Source organism: Engystomops pustulosus, chromosome 6, assembly GCF_040894005.1.
Source record: "Engystomops pustulosus chromosome 6, aEngPut4.maternal, whole genome shotgun sequence".
Lineage (NCBI taxonomy): Eukaryota > Metazoa > Chordata > Amphibia > Anura > Leptodactylidae > Engystomops > Engystomops pustulosus.
In genome coordinates this window covers 34,845,920-34,861,067 of record NC_092416.1, presented here as the reverse complement: position 1 = coordinate 34,861,067, position 15,148 = coordinate 34,845,920, and the positions used below count along the sequence as shown (strand labels likewise).

The window sequence follows — 15,148 nt, the reverse complement described above, 5'->3', positions numbered from 1 at the left end:
ATATAGATTTTGACAATTTTTATAAAAATGTGATAAATATACTAGTTATGAATTTATTTGGGTGCTATGACTATCTGCCTGAAAAGCAAGAAAAATTAGAACTTTGAAAATCGAGAATTTTTCCAAATTTCAATTTTTTTTTCATAGTTAAAGGACTTCTACACCAGGATGAAGGACTGTATACAAATGAGCCTGAGGGGCTCAAGGCTCCATTAACACCTGTATACAGTCCTTCATCCTGGTGGTTGATGCCCTTTAAATGCAAAAGAAATCATCTGAATGTTTCTACTAATTTAAATTACAACAGGTGACGAAAAATCAATCTCAAAACACCTTGGATATGTGAAAGCATTTGAAGGTTATAACCACTCGGGGGGCAGTCACACGGCCGTATGCTTGACCCGACTGGAGTATAGGACAAGTGGTGCTGTGACCTGGAGCCATAGAAATCTACGAGGGCCCGTGATCTGGTAGCAAGTCATGTGACTAGATCACGGCCCCCATTGTGGCCATATGAATGAGCCCTTTAGTGACACGGGGCATATTTTAAAAAGGGGCCTTGCTCCGAAAGCACTAAAGTGGCTTGGTTCTTAAAGGACACCTGTCATCAGGTCTCTGTCACTATTTCTGTCACCTCTACCTGTTGGAGCAGCTCACAAGGATCCCATCACAGCCTTTATCTAGTCAATTCTTACATTAATCATTGTAATAATTTCTTTATTATGTTAAGGAGGCTGGGGACATGGAGAAAGTGATGTCACCCCTGTTACCCCTCTCCCTGCTCAGGTCTGTGTGTAATGTATAGTAAAGCATTGCTAGTGTCATGCTGTATCTGCTGACATGCTGCATCCTCCTAATACACATGTGTGAGACACAGACATCAGCTACACAAGTACCGGACATGTTCTGCTATAACATGGCTGCCTGGAGCTGTTCTATCTCACCTATACACACACAGGCTGCAGGGGGCGCCAGCACCAGGAAGCACATGGAGGAGCCATTACACCATTATACCTCACACCAATATATAGGCTGTCAGTCATGTGTATAGGAGTATCTCATACACACACAGGCTGCAGGGGGTGCCAGCACCAGGAAGCACATGGAGGAGCCATTACACCATTATACCATTATATTGGGGGGAACCTGGGGAATAGTGATCATAAAATCATTGATTTTGTATTACGCTTTACTAAGAGCGTTAGTGAAGGGGCAACCAACACTCTAAACTTCAGGAGGGCAAATTTTCAGCAACTAAGGGAAGACCTTAAAGGCATAGACTGGGATAATGTGGGACTTTTTCTCATATATTCTGAAAAAGTCCTGTGAGAAACACATACCTTATGGGAAAAAGCATAAAAGGAACAAGAAAAACCCTATGTGGCTAACTAGTCTTGTAAGGAAAGCAATAAGCGAGAAAGATAAAGCGTTTAAGGTGCTAAAACGTGAAGGTAGCGATGAGGCATTACAGGATTATAGAGAGAAAAATAAATCCTGTAAAAAGCAGATAAAGGCCGCAAAAATAGAGACTGAGAGAAATATTGCCAGGGAGAGCAAAAATAATCCCAAATTATTTTTCAAGTATATAAATGATAAGAAACTAAAAACAGAGAGTGTGGGTCCCCTTAGAAATAACATGGGGGTCATGGTGGAAGGAGATGAGGAAAGGGCCAATCTACTGAATGTCGCCTTCTCAACTGTCTTTACCCAGGAAAATCCCATGGTGGAAGACACAATGAGGAATAATGTAAATTCTTTTTATAATGTTAACAGTTTAACCCAGGAAGAGGTACGGCGCCGCCTCGCAACCACTAAGATGGTTAAATCACCTGGGCCAGATGGCATACACCCCCGGGTTCTGCATGAATTATGTACGGTGATAGACAAACCGTTATTTTTAATATTTGAAGATTCACTGAGGACTGGTTATGTTCCACAAGAATGGCGCATAGCAAATGTGGTACCAATATACAAAAAAGGATCAAATAGTGATCCTGGAAACTACAGACCCGTGAGTCTAACTGCTGTGGTGGGGAAAATATTTGAGGGGTTTATTAGAGATGCTATCCTGGAGTATCTCACTGTGCACAACCTTATAATCCAGCGTCAGCATGGGTTTATGAGAGATCGGTCCTGTCAGACTAATCTGATTGATTTCTACGAGGAGGTAAGCTCAAGACTGGATCTGGGGGACGCTGTGGATGTTGAATATCTGGACTTTTCAAAGGCATTTGACACCGTGCCACATAAAAGGTTGGTATATAAAATGAGACTGCTGGGAATAGGAGAAAATCTGTGTATTTGGGTAAGTAATTGGCTTAGTGATAGAAAACAGAGGGTGGTCATTAATGGCACATTCTCAGATTGGGTTGATGTTACCAGTGGAGTGCCACAGGGGTCAGTATTGGGGCCACTTCTATTTAATATTTTTATTAATGACCTTGTAGTGGGTTTACACAGTCAAGTTTCAATATTTGCAGATGATACTAAGCTGTGTAAAGTAATAAATACTGAGGTCGATAGTTTAGTATTACAGAGGGATTTGTGGAAGCTTGAGGGATGGGCAGAGAAATGGTTGATGCACTTGGGCCATGGAAAAAAAAAGTATAATTATGTTCTAAACGGTCAATTACTTAGTAACACTGAAGCTGAAAAGGACTTGGGGGTATTGGTGGATGGTAAACTTAATTTTAGTGACCAGAGCCAGGCGGCTGCTGCTAAAGCAAATAAAATTATGGGATGTATCAAGAGAGGAATAGATTCTCATGATAAAGACATAGTTTTGCCCTTATACAAATCCCTGGTCAGGCCACACATGGAATATTGTGTACAGTTTTGGGCACCAGTGTATAAAAAGGATATAGTAGAGCTGGAACGGGTGAAGAGGAGAGCAACCAGGATTATTAGGGGAATGGGGGGACTAGAATACACTGACAGATTAAAAAATTTGGGATTATTCAGTTTAGAAAAAAGACGACTGAGGGCAGACCTCATTACAATGTACAAATACCTGAATGGACAGTACAAGGATCTCTCCAAAGATCTTTTTATACCTCGGCCTGTGACCAGGACAAGGGGGCATCCTCTACGCCTAGAGGAGAGGCGATTTTACCATCAACATAGACAAAGGTTCTTTACTGTAAGATCAGTGAGACTGTGGAACTCTCTGCCGCAGGAGGTTGTTATGGCGGACTCTATGTACATGTTCAAGAGAGGCCTGGATGACTTTCTGGAGAGCAAAAATATCACGGGTTATGGGGAAAAACATTTATTTAATTCTTAAAGGTTGGACTTGATGGACTTGCGTCTCCTTCCAGCCTTATATACTATGATACTATGATACCTCACATCATTATACAGGCTGTCAGTCAAGCACTGGGGGTGTGGCTGTGCCTCCCACTCATGAATAAGCTGGACAGCTGAATATGCTAATGACTCATTGGACATCTCTCAGGTCATTTGCATACAGCTTTAGGACCTGATTGCTTAAATTTTACAGGCATGTAGCGGGAGAATGAAGGAATAGAGGCAATGCTCTCTAATGGCAGTTTATGAAAATATATTTAGTTTTGGGGGTTAATTTGCCTGACGGTTTCCCTTTAAGGGGTTGAACATGAACACTTTCAAAGAACCATTTGAAACAAACCATTACATTTCTAATAGCTTGAAAATCCCTTCAGTATAAGCTGTCAGTAAAGATTTTAGTTTATTTCAAAGTAAATTATTACAAGAACTTCTGGCAGCATCTCCCCCCCCTCCCCCACACACACATTCCACAAACTTCCATGCCAGACACAGACAACGCCTTCCCAGCAGAACTTTGGACACAACAAACATTCAGTATCAGCTCAGTTCACAGCTAACCGACATCAGCTTGTGCTGTGGTACCACTGAGCACAGAACCAGCATGTCCGACTTCACGAACACAAGCGAATATGAAGAGCAGTTTGACCCTCGGCTTTACCTGGAGACTTATTTTCATCTGGGATCCGGCAGCCTGGCCGATGATTTCATCAGGTTTGTTCTTGAAAACTTCAACAAGACGTTCAAATCAGGTAGGAAATCCAAAACGGTGACATTTTTTTTAGCTATTTTTGTAATGCAGCAGCAGTATAAGGGTGGAAGGTAGACATGCTTCCTACAACACTATTGTCAACATGTTTATTGTCTGGGAGTCTTTTTTTTAGTATTGTGTCTTTATGTGATTTTTGTGTTTATGTTGTACAATAATAAACACAATGCAGGCGATTGGTTGATGTTTTTCCCATCACATTCAGTCTGTTGTGTTGGGTCTATAGCTTTAGGGTGCACATGCCACCACTACTCTGGATATCAATAGTTTCCCCCATATAATGGCTATGGAGGCCTCTTGATATCTGCTAACAATCTCTCAGATTTTGTCTTCCCAATTATTTTGGTCTTAGGCCAAAAAAATGCTGCCTTCAACCCCTTCCCGAAACCCAAGCAGGGTCCCGGTGCCGAGCCCTCTCCATAGCCGGTAAGTCTTTGCTGCATATTGCAGCAAGGGCTTACCGGTAACACCCGTGATCGGTGCTAGCAGTGATGTTTTCTCGACGATTGCCGCCGGCATTGGTGCCGGAGGCTTCAAAAAGATGGCGGCGCCGCCATCTTGTCACGGTTAATCGCTCCCCGTGACGTCATTGGGGAGCGGTGATCCGTCGCCATGGTAGCCTTTGCTCTTCCGAGGACCCGAGGCTACTTCGTTCTAACTCATTCATTACAATGTGCTATCAGCACATTGTAATGAATGGGGAGTAAAATCCCCATATACTACCATACTGTAGTATGGCAGTATATGATAGGATCGATCAGACAACCTAGGGAGTCTGAAAAACAGTAAAAGTAAAAATAAAAAAAGTTAAAAAAAAAAAAAATGTATTAAAAAACCCTTAAAATTCAAATCGCCCCCCTTTCCCTAGAACTAATATAAATAAATAGTAAAAACACGTTACGTTTCACCGCATTCGAAAATGCCTGATCTATCAAAATATAATACGTTTTTCACTGCATTTTACCCCGTAGCAGAAAATGGCGCCCAAAGTCGAAAATGGCAATTTTTTGCCATTTTGAAAAATATAAAAAGTGATCAAAAGATCGCAGTCCTAAAAATGATAGCAACAAAAACGCCATCAAAAGTTGCAAAAAATGACACCACCCACAGCTCCGTAGACCAAAGTATGAAAAAGTTATTGGCACCAGAAGATGGCGAAATTAAAAAAAGTCAGAAGTCAGCCTTAATATCTGTCAACCAAAAATTTGGTCAACAGGTATCTAAAGTATATGGGCAGCTTAAATTTTGTCTCATTTTTAGGACAGCTAATTTTACATACGCCTAAAAGGCGGACCTGCAAAGCCAATGAGAATGAATTCCTTCCTGACCTACATCCATGGCCTCTCACCTGGCCAAACCAGTTCGTTACACTGAAGTGATGAGAAGTAATCCTGCTGACCAGGGTTCGTTCAGTGTCTATTCCATTAGGAAAAGACTTGCTTGTTTGACTGTAATCCCACATCATGTCACTAGGCTTCTTGGAAGTCGGACATTGATATGTAGGGAGCTTCCTTATTTAAGGTAGCACTGAGGCGTAGTGTAGCTTTTCCTACCCTGGAATACTACTTGTGGTCTATTTATTCAATGATGAGGACGACCAGCCATATTATTTGGAGATACACATGGGAGAAATGGCTGACTTTGATCATTTCAGTCGACCTAAAAATCTGATGCAAACATCTGTGATGGCAGAAGTTGGAAATGTGATCTGCCATTACATTTGTTTGTTCAAAGTGGGTCCAGCGATCCCTATAACTTCCCTTCTTGCACATTGTCAAAAAATTAAAGTACCCAAGTGACAGTATATATGTGAGTATACTAATATGGGGGCCCCATTGAGAAGTCTACTATGGGGCCCTGCCTCTCCTAGTTTCGCCCCTGACCACATGGGCCGCATTTGATGCATATAAGTATCTTTACTTGTTATTTCTAATCACAAATGTTTTCTGTGAAATCGAAATGTAGAGTTTGTAGTGTTTTTTATTGTAAATTCAGATCCCCCCCTTCTCGTATAACGACTTGTTTTGGTTGCCAGGTGCAGTGAAAGGCTCTACCCTTATAGACATCGGGACCGCTCCCTCCATCTACCAACTTCTTTCAGCCTGTGAAAACTTTGATGACATTACAGTTACTTGGCACACCAACAGGGAGCTGCGGGAACTACAAAAATGGCTGAAAAATGAACCCGACGCCTTTGATTGGTCGTCTATAGTGAAACATGTCTGTGAAATAGAAGGCAACAGGTTGGTAGAAAGTTCTATGACCACACAACAAGGAGACTGTGGGAAAGATGTCCACATTGTGTATTGTCATAGGAGAGGAATGAAGGACACATTGATGTCCCAGTAAAACTATTCTAGTTGCTCACAGCAACCAATCAGTGCTCAGCTTTAATTTTACAAACTGCCGTGGGTATATGAAAAATGAGCTTTGAGTGGTTGCCATGAGAAACTAGATAGTTTTGATCAATCTGAAGATAGTACAAGGATAATACACACAGTGATGTGACAGTACAGGAATAATACACACAGTGATGTCACAGTACAGGGATAATACACACAGTGATGTCACAGTACAGAGATAATACACACAGTGATGTCACAGTACAGAGATAATACACACAGTGATGTCACAGTACAGATTATAATACACACAGTGATGTCACAGTACAGGAATAATACACACAGTGATGTCACAGTACAGGAATAATACACACAGTGATGTCACAGTACAGGAATAATACACACAGTGATGTCACAGTACAGGGATAATACACACAGTGATGTCACAGTACAGGGATAATACACACAGTGATGTCACAGTACAGGAATAATACACACAGGGATGTCACAGTACAGGAATAATACACACAGTGATGTGACAGTACAGGAATAATACACACAGTGATGTGACAGTACAGGAATAATACACACAGTGATGTCACAGTACAGGAATAATACACACAGTGATGTCACAGTACAGGGATAATACACACAGTGATGTGACAGTACAGGAATAATACACACAGTGATGTCACAGTACAGGGATAATACACACAGTGATGTGACAGTACAGGAATAATACACACAGTGATGTCACAGTACAGGAATAATACACACAGTGATGTCACAGTACAGGAATAATACACACAGTGATGTCACAGTACAGGGATAATACACACAGTGATGTCACAGTACAGAGATAATACACACAGTGATGTCACAGTACAGAGATAATACACACAGTGATGTCACAGTACAGAGATAATACACACAGTGATGTCACAGTACAGATTATAATACACACAGTGATGTCACAGTACAGGAATAATACACACAGTGATGTCACAGTACAGGGATAATACACACAGTGATGTCACAGTACAGGGATAATACACACAGTGATGTCACAGTACAGGGATAATACACACAGTGATGTCACAGTACAGGAATAATACACACAGGGATGTCACAGTACAGGAATAATACACACAGGGATGTCACAGTACAGGAATAATACACACAGTGATGTGACAGTACAGGAATAATACACACAGTGATGTCACAGTACAGGAATAATACACACAGTGATGTCACAGTACAGGGATAATACACACAGTGATGTGACAGTACAGGAATAATACACACAGTGATGTCACAGTACAGGGATAATACACACAGTGATGTGACAGTACAGGAATAATACACACAGTGATGTCACAGTACAGGAATAATACACACATTGATGTCACAGTACAGGAATAATACACACAGTGATGTCACAGTACAGGGATAATACACACAGTGATGTCACAGTACAGGGATAATACACCCAGTGATGTCACAGTACAGAGATAATACACAGTTATGTCACAGTACAAGGATAATACACACAGTGATGTCACAGTACAGGAATAATACACACAGTGATGTCACAGTACAGGGATTATACACACAGTGATGTGACAGTACAGGGATAATACACACAGTGATGTGACAGTACAGGGATAATACACACAGTGATGTCACAGTACAGGGATAATACACACAGTGATGTCACAGTACAGGGATAATACACACAGTGATGTCACAGTACAGGGATAATATACACAGTGATGTCACAGTACAGGGATAATACACACAGTGATGTCACAGTACAGAGATAATACACACAGTGATGTCACAGTACAGGGATAATACACACAGTGATGTCACAGTACAGGGATAATACACACAGTGATGTCACAGTGCAGAGATAATACACACAGTGATGTCACAGTACAGGGATAATACACACAGTGATGTCACTGTACAGGGATAATACACACAGTGATGTAACTGTACAAGGATAATACACACAGTGATGTCGCTCTACAAGGATAATACACACAGTGATGTCACTGTACAAGGATAATACACACAGTGATGTCACATTACAGGGATTATACACACAGTGATGTCACAGTACAGGCATAATACACACAGTGATGTCACAGTACAAGGATGATTTACATAATAATGTCACAGTACAGGGATAATACACATAGTGATGTCACAGCACACGGATAATACAAACAGTGATGTCACAGTACAGGGATAATATACACATTAATGTCACAGTACAGGGATAATACACACAGTGATGTCACTGTACAGGGATAATACACACAGTGATGTCACAGTACAGGGATTATACACACAGTGATGTCACAGTACAGGGATTATACACACAGTGATGTCACAGTACAGGGATTATACACACAGTGATGTCACAGTACAGGCATAATACACACAGTGATGTCACAGTACAAGGATAATACACACAGTGATGTCACAGTACAGGGATAATACACACAGTGATTTCACAGTACAGAGATAATACACACAGTGATGTCACAGTACAGGGATAATACACACAGTGATGTCACAGTACAGGGATTATACACACAGTGATGTCACAGTACAGGCATAATACACACAGTGATGTCACAGTACAAGGATAATACACACAGTGATGTCACAGTACAGGGATAATACACATAGTGATGTCAAAGTACAGGGATAATACACACAGTGATGTCACAGTACAGGGATAATACACACAGTGATGTCAAAGTACAGGCATAATACACACAGTGATGTCACAGTACAGAGATAATACACACAGTGATGTCACAGTACAGGGATAATACACACAGTGATGTCACAGTACAGAGATAATACACACAGTGATGTCACAGTACAGGGATAATACACATAGTGATGTCACAGTACAGGGATAATACACATAGTGATGTCACAGTACAGAGATAATACACACAGTGATGTCACAGTACAAGGATAATACACATAGTGATGTCACAGTACAGGGATAATACACATAGTGATGTCACAGTACAGAGATAATACACACAGTGATGTCACAGTACAGAGATAATACACACAGTGATGTCACAGTACAGGGATAATACACATAGTGATGTCACAGCACAGGGATAATACACATAGTGATGTCACAGCACAGGGATAATACACATAGTGATGTCACAGTACAGGGATAATACACATAGTGATGTAACAGTACAGGGATAATACACACAGTGATGTCACAGCACAGAGATAATACACACAGTGATGTCACAGTACAGGGATAATACACATAGTGATGTCACAGTACAGAGATAATACACACAGTGATGTCACAGTACAGGGATAATACACATAGTGATGTCACAGTACAGGGATAATACACATAGTGATGTCACAGTACAGGGATAATACACACAGTGATGTCACAGCACAGGGATAATACACACAGTGATGTCACAGTACAGGGATAATATACACAGTGATGTCACAGTACAGGGATAATACACACAGTGATGTCACAGTACAGGGATTATACACACAGTGATGTCACAGTACAGGCATAATACACACAGTGATGTCACAGTACAAGGATAATACACATAGTGATGTCACAGTACAGGGATAATACACATAGTGATGTCACAGTACAGGGATAATACACACAGTGATGTCACAGTACAGGGATAATACACACAGTGATGTCACAGTACAGAGATAATACACACAGTGATGTCACACTACAGTGATGTCATAATGAAATACAAAAAAGTATCATGTTCAAGTTTTTCATGTTGTTATTAAAAAAATTAACTGCAGCACAATAAAGTTAAATGTAATCTACTGTTGAGGGATAATGCACACAGCTAAACATGAGACTCCACGGTAAATTTTGGATGATGTCCTGCATCTTACTGTTTATCTCAGTTAATATCGCCCTTCATAGATGTGGGGTCCTGTAGCATCTTCTATGCCTCCTTCCATGTTATTTACACCCATACTGAGGCTTGTACCATGTGCCGGTGCTATAAGATAAGGAGACACTTTCCAAAATGGTTGCTTTATTTCATAGTACTGTATGTGTATCTGGATAAAGCAACTGCATGGGACTGCTTATAACGGCTTCAGGACCGGACCCCTTCATGATTTTTCATTACCATTTTTCACCCCCCACCTTCAAAAATCTATATCATTTTTATTTTTACACGTAAAGTGCTCTGTGATGGCTTGTTTTCTGCATCACACATTGCACTTCATAGTGACAGTATGTAATATTCCATGCCATGTACTGGGAAGTGGGAAAAAAAATTCCAGTGAAAATGGTGAAAAAACACAATTGCGCCGTTTTCTTGTGGGCTTGGACTTTACGGCTTTCACTGTGCGTCCCAAATGACAGGTCTACTTTATTCTTTGGGTTGGTACGATTACGGGGATACCAAATTTGTATAGGTTTTATGTTTTCATACATTTAATAAAAATTAAAACCTCCTGTACAAAAATGTTTTTTTTTTTTTAATTTTGTCGTCTTCTGGCGCTAATAACTTTTTCATACTTCGTTGTATGGTGCTGTGGGAGGTGTAATTTTTTGCAACTTTTGATGATGTTTTCATTGATATCATTTTTAGGACTGTACAAACTTTTGATCACTTTTTATAAACTTTTTCAAAATTTTCAAATTGGCAAAAAAGTGCCACGTGTCGATACCTAATGTGTTTATGATTTTTACTGTTTATTTATATTTACATCAGTTCTAGGGAAAAGGGGGGCGATTTGAATTTTTAGTTTTTTTTAGTATAATTTTTTTTTTTAACTTTTTTTATTTTTCTTTTTACTATTTTTCAGACTCCCTAGGGTACTTAAACCCTAGGTTGTCTGTAGGATCCTATCATATACGGCCATACTACAGTATGGCAGTATATGGGGAATTTCCTCATTCAATACAATGTGATGATAGCACATTGTAATGAAAGGGTTAAAACGAGACATGCCGATTTTCGATAATGTCTCGTGGCTATCGCTAGCACCGATCGCAGGTGTTACCGGTAAGTCTTTGCTGCATATTGCATTATTGCATAAGTCCATTATTTTATTTAGAACATAGGTCACATAGGTCTGACGGGTTTCGGACTATTACAGCATGCTACGACTATGTACTGTAATAGTCCGAAACTCATCAGAGTTTTTTTCATGTCTTTTTAACTATTTTTCGAAATAAAATAATGGACTTTTAACATATTTCCATTGTCTTGGATACCGGAGTTTCCTTTGTGGATTTTCTACAGACACATTTATGGCTGATACCCACACAGCATCGACGCCATTACCTACCGCACTGGCTTTAAAGGGGTTTTCCCATCAGGGCATTTAAATTTAATTAAATTCATTTGCCATCTGTAAACATTTCTTCAATTTGATGTTATTAAAAAAAATGTTCCTGTATGAAGATAATTTCTCATAAATGTAGCCATGTTGTCCCTTAGAAACGAGATAGATTCCTTGGATACGACCACCTCACATTTTGGCAGCAATGGCCAGAGATGCGCTATTGAGCCCTGCCTGACCACCTGTATTCATCGTTCATTGCCACAGGACGGCTGTGGGACCTGCAGTAAATCCCGGACATTTCATATACATTTGTTTCTTTGTGCAATCACTCCAGCAGAGGTGGTCGTATCTAGGGACACAGTCTTGTTTCTAAGGGACCATATCACTACATGTATGAGAAATTATCTTCTCACAGGAATATATTTTTTAATGACATCTTAATGAAGAAATGTTTATATATGGCAGATTAATGAAACTGAATGTGAGTGCCGAGACGAGAATACCCCTTTAAGAGGTGAGCCGAACCTTAAAAACACCTTTTTTATATTGTCCTATGTATTACTGCCTGTACATGTAAAATGCACACACCTATTATGGCATAACTCACTGTAGGGCATGACTGTAATCTGGGTTTTCAATCATGTTCTTTGGGCCCAAACGAGTCCAGTCTGATATTGTCCCAAATTACAAAGTTCTCCACAAGACTTGTTGACTTTTGCACAACCACCAAAGAGGTCATTTCTGATGCAAGTATAGTTTACAACACAAAGGTGATTGTTCTTATCAGGTCATGTACCCTGTCATAAAGCCAAATACTTCACATGAGGCAATACAGTTCATGATCTTTTAAGGTCAATCCAGATTTATTGAAGGATTATATTAATGAGGATTTGGGCAATGTCCTTGCATTTATAAATTAGTTCTTAGGGTTTATTTCCTGGATTGTCATTTTGAGGTCTAGTAACCGTCTACACCGTGTTATTGGAAACTTTTCACCTATCGCCCTTATCTAATGCAAACTAGGTCCTGGTTTCCAAATTCTGCTGACCCTTTTCCGACAACTATCTTCCTTGACATGTCTGTTGACCTTAAGCCTTTTCATGATCACCAGCTTTCTGCAAGACTTCAGAACTGACAAGGATTTTGATGACTTTATCCAAGTCCTATTTAGGTGTGAGTTCTCTTGTGAAAGAACAAGTCTTCTTCAGCTGCACCCTACTATTTCTTTTTTCGGTGGTGTGCCTCCAAGTAATGCCAAAGTCTTCTCCATCGCACTTATGGAGAGCTATTTCACGGTATTCTGAGGTTGGGGTCAAGCAGCATTAAAGGGGATTGTCTGGAGGTTGAAAAACATGGCTGATTTCTTCGAGAAAAAGTGCCACACCTGATCATGGTTTGTGATGGTATTGCAGCTCTGCTGTATACAGAATGGAGCTGAGTAGCAATTGTATGTAAGATTCACTCCGGCACTGACGTGGCTTGTTAAAAACTTTCAATCTTTATTTTCTTCCAGTTCTGTAAAATACATTATAAAAAGAATCATAACATCCCAATGGCAACACCAATTGTTACATATTGCGGGGTATAGGCCTATGCGTTTCAGGTGCTACACGCACCCTTAGTCATGGCACAAACAAAAGTTCAGAGACTTGGGAATAGCCATGGTCAGTCGTGGCACTGTTTTTGAAAAAAAGTAGCCATGTTTTTCAACCTCCAGATAACTATTGTTAGTTGCATTTCTGGGCCTGTAGCAAGCTTGAGCAAGATCCAGATGTTGTTTTCTCCTTCCCTTATTGTTTCTAAGTGTTCCTATGCCTACTATGTTCCGGTGACACTAGCAAAACAGTGCTAATTGCCCATGGCATCCAATCAGAGCTGAGCTTTCATTTTCCCGCAGCTGTTTATTAAATTAAAGTTGAGCTCTGATTGGTCTTTTGGGGGATGGAAAAGTAATAAAACCTTATTTGCCGCTCTCCACTCCACTACCACCAGAGTGTGTACCCCATTACCACTGGAAGCTCTAGCGGAACCAGCTCAAACAATCTCTGGCTGACCCTCCTATAACCGATCCAATGTTTCTTGTGATGTCCGGAGAACTCACACAAAGTGACGTGCAGTGAGGACTAGAAGCGCCAAGTACATTTTTAAAATTTTTGACCTCCAGCAGACTCTTTTACAGCATAAGGAAACATTTAAAGGTCCAACAGAATGGAGACAGATTAATGAGTCAGATAATTGTTCAGTTTGCTTCATCGATTTAAAAATATTTTTTCCCATTCTTTTGCAGTGCAAGCCAGAAAGAGAAGGAGGAGAAACTGCGAGGAAAGATAAAACAAGTATTGATGTGTGATGTCAGTAAGTGTAATCCATTGGCCCCTCACCAGGCCCCCAAAGCCGATTGCCTGGTGACAACCGTCTGTCTAGAAGCTGCCTGCAAGAGCTACGAGTCCTACGGGACGGCTCTGAAGAATCTTTCCAACCTTATAAAACCAAAGGGACACTTGCTGATGGCAGGAGACCTGGGGGCCAATTACTATGAAGTGGGGTCCAATAAGGTTTTCTCTCTGCCTGTCAATGAGAAGTTTCTGAAAAATGTCATTAGTGAAAGTGGCTATGAGATCATCCAGCTGGTGGCTTTCGGGAAGCCAGAAGATGCTGCTTTCGACACATCTGATTATGAAGGATTTTATTTTGTTCATGCTCAAAAGAAATAAGCTTTTTTTTCAATGTAATAAAAAGTATAATTGCTTAAAGACGTCTATATATATACATATTGTATAGAGGAAGTGTCAGAAAAAACCTGCTTAGGTCTTAAAGGGACGCCATAGCTAGAACACAAATTTCCCATATGCTCCTTGTGTCAGTATCTGTTCTTCTCCTTGTTGTTTTTAGCCCTGTATACTACATTATATATAGCATTAAGATGATAACTGCCTCTGGTAGTTCACTCTTTATATATAACTATGTCTAGCAAGTCAAGGGCAATACAGGTTTTCCACTGGGAGGGGGTAATAAAAAAAATCACAGTAACTGATACTTTTAAGGCTTTATTCACATGACCATCGTGGGGAAATTTATATAGCTGTAAGCTGGCGGGCTAGACAGCAATAGGCACACGTTGGCTGTACAGTGGCACACACCTGTGGCACCGTACCACACCCTACACAGCCATTGGCTGCTATCTTCTATGGATAAGGGAGGGGTCACCGGCAGGGGCATAACTTGAGTGGGTGCAGAGAAGACTATTCCCACTTTCCCATAGAGAAGACTATTACTATAAACCATACATTATAGCCTGGCAAAGACTTTGCACTGGGGCCCATCAGCTTCTAGTTACGCCACTGGTCACCGTTCTGCCGCACCAACTTGTGCTTGTCTGGACTAC

The 15,148-nt window shown here is 40.5% G+C and overlaps 1 protein-coding gene across 1 annotated transcript; it reads left to right on the top strand.

Moving 5' to 3' along the window:
• The first annotated feature begins 3,763 nt into the window (after positions 1-3,763).
• LOC140134871 (nicotinamide N-methyltransferase-like) lies at positions 3,764-14,516 on the top strand. The gene is made up of 3 exons (XM_072155640.1): positions 3,764-4,055; positions 6,108-6,315; positions 14,051-14,516. The coding sequence occupies exons 1-3, from the start codon at positions 3,908-3,910 to the stop codon at positions 14,475-14,477; spliced, it is 783 nt and encodes a 260-aa protein (XP_072011741.1). The 5' UTR covers positions 3,764-3,907; the 3' UTR covers positions 14,478-14,516.
• Positions 14,517-15,148: the final 632 nt, after the last annotated feature.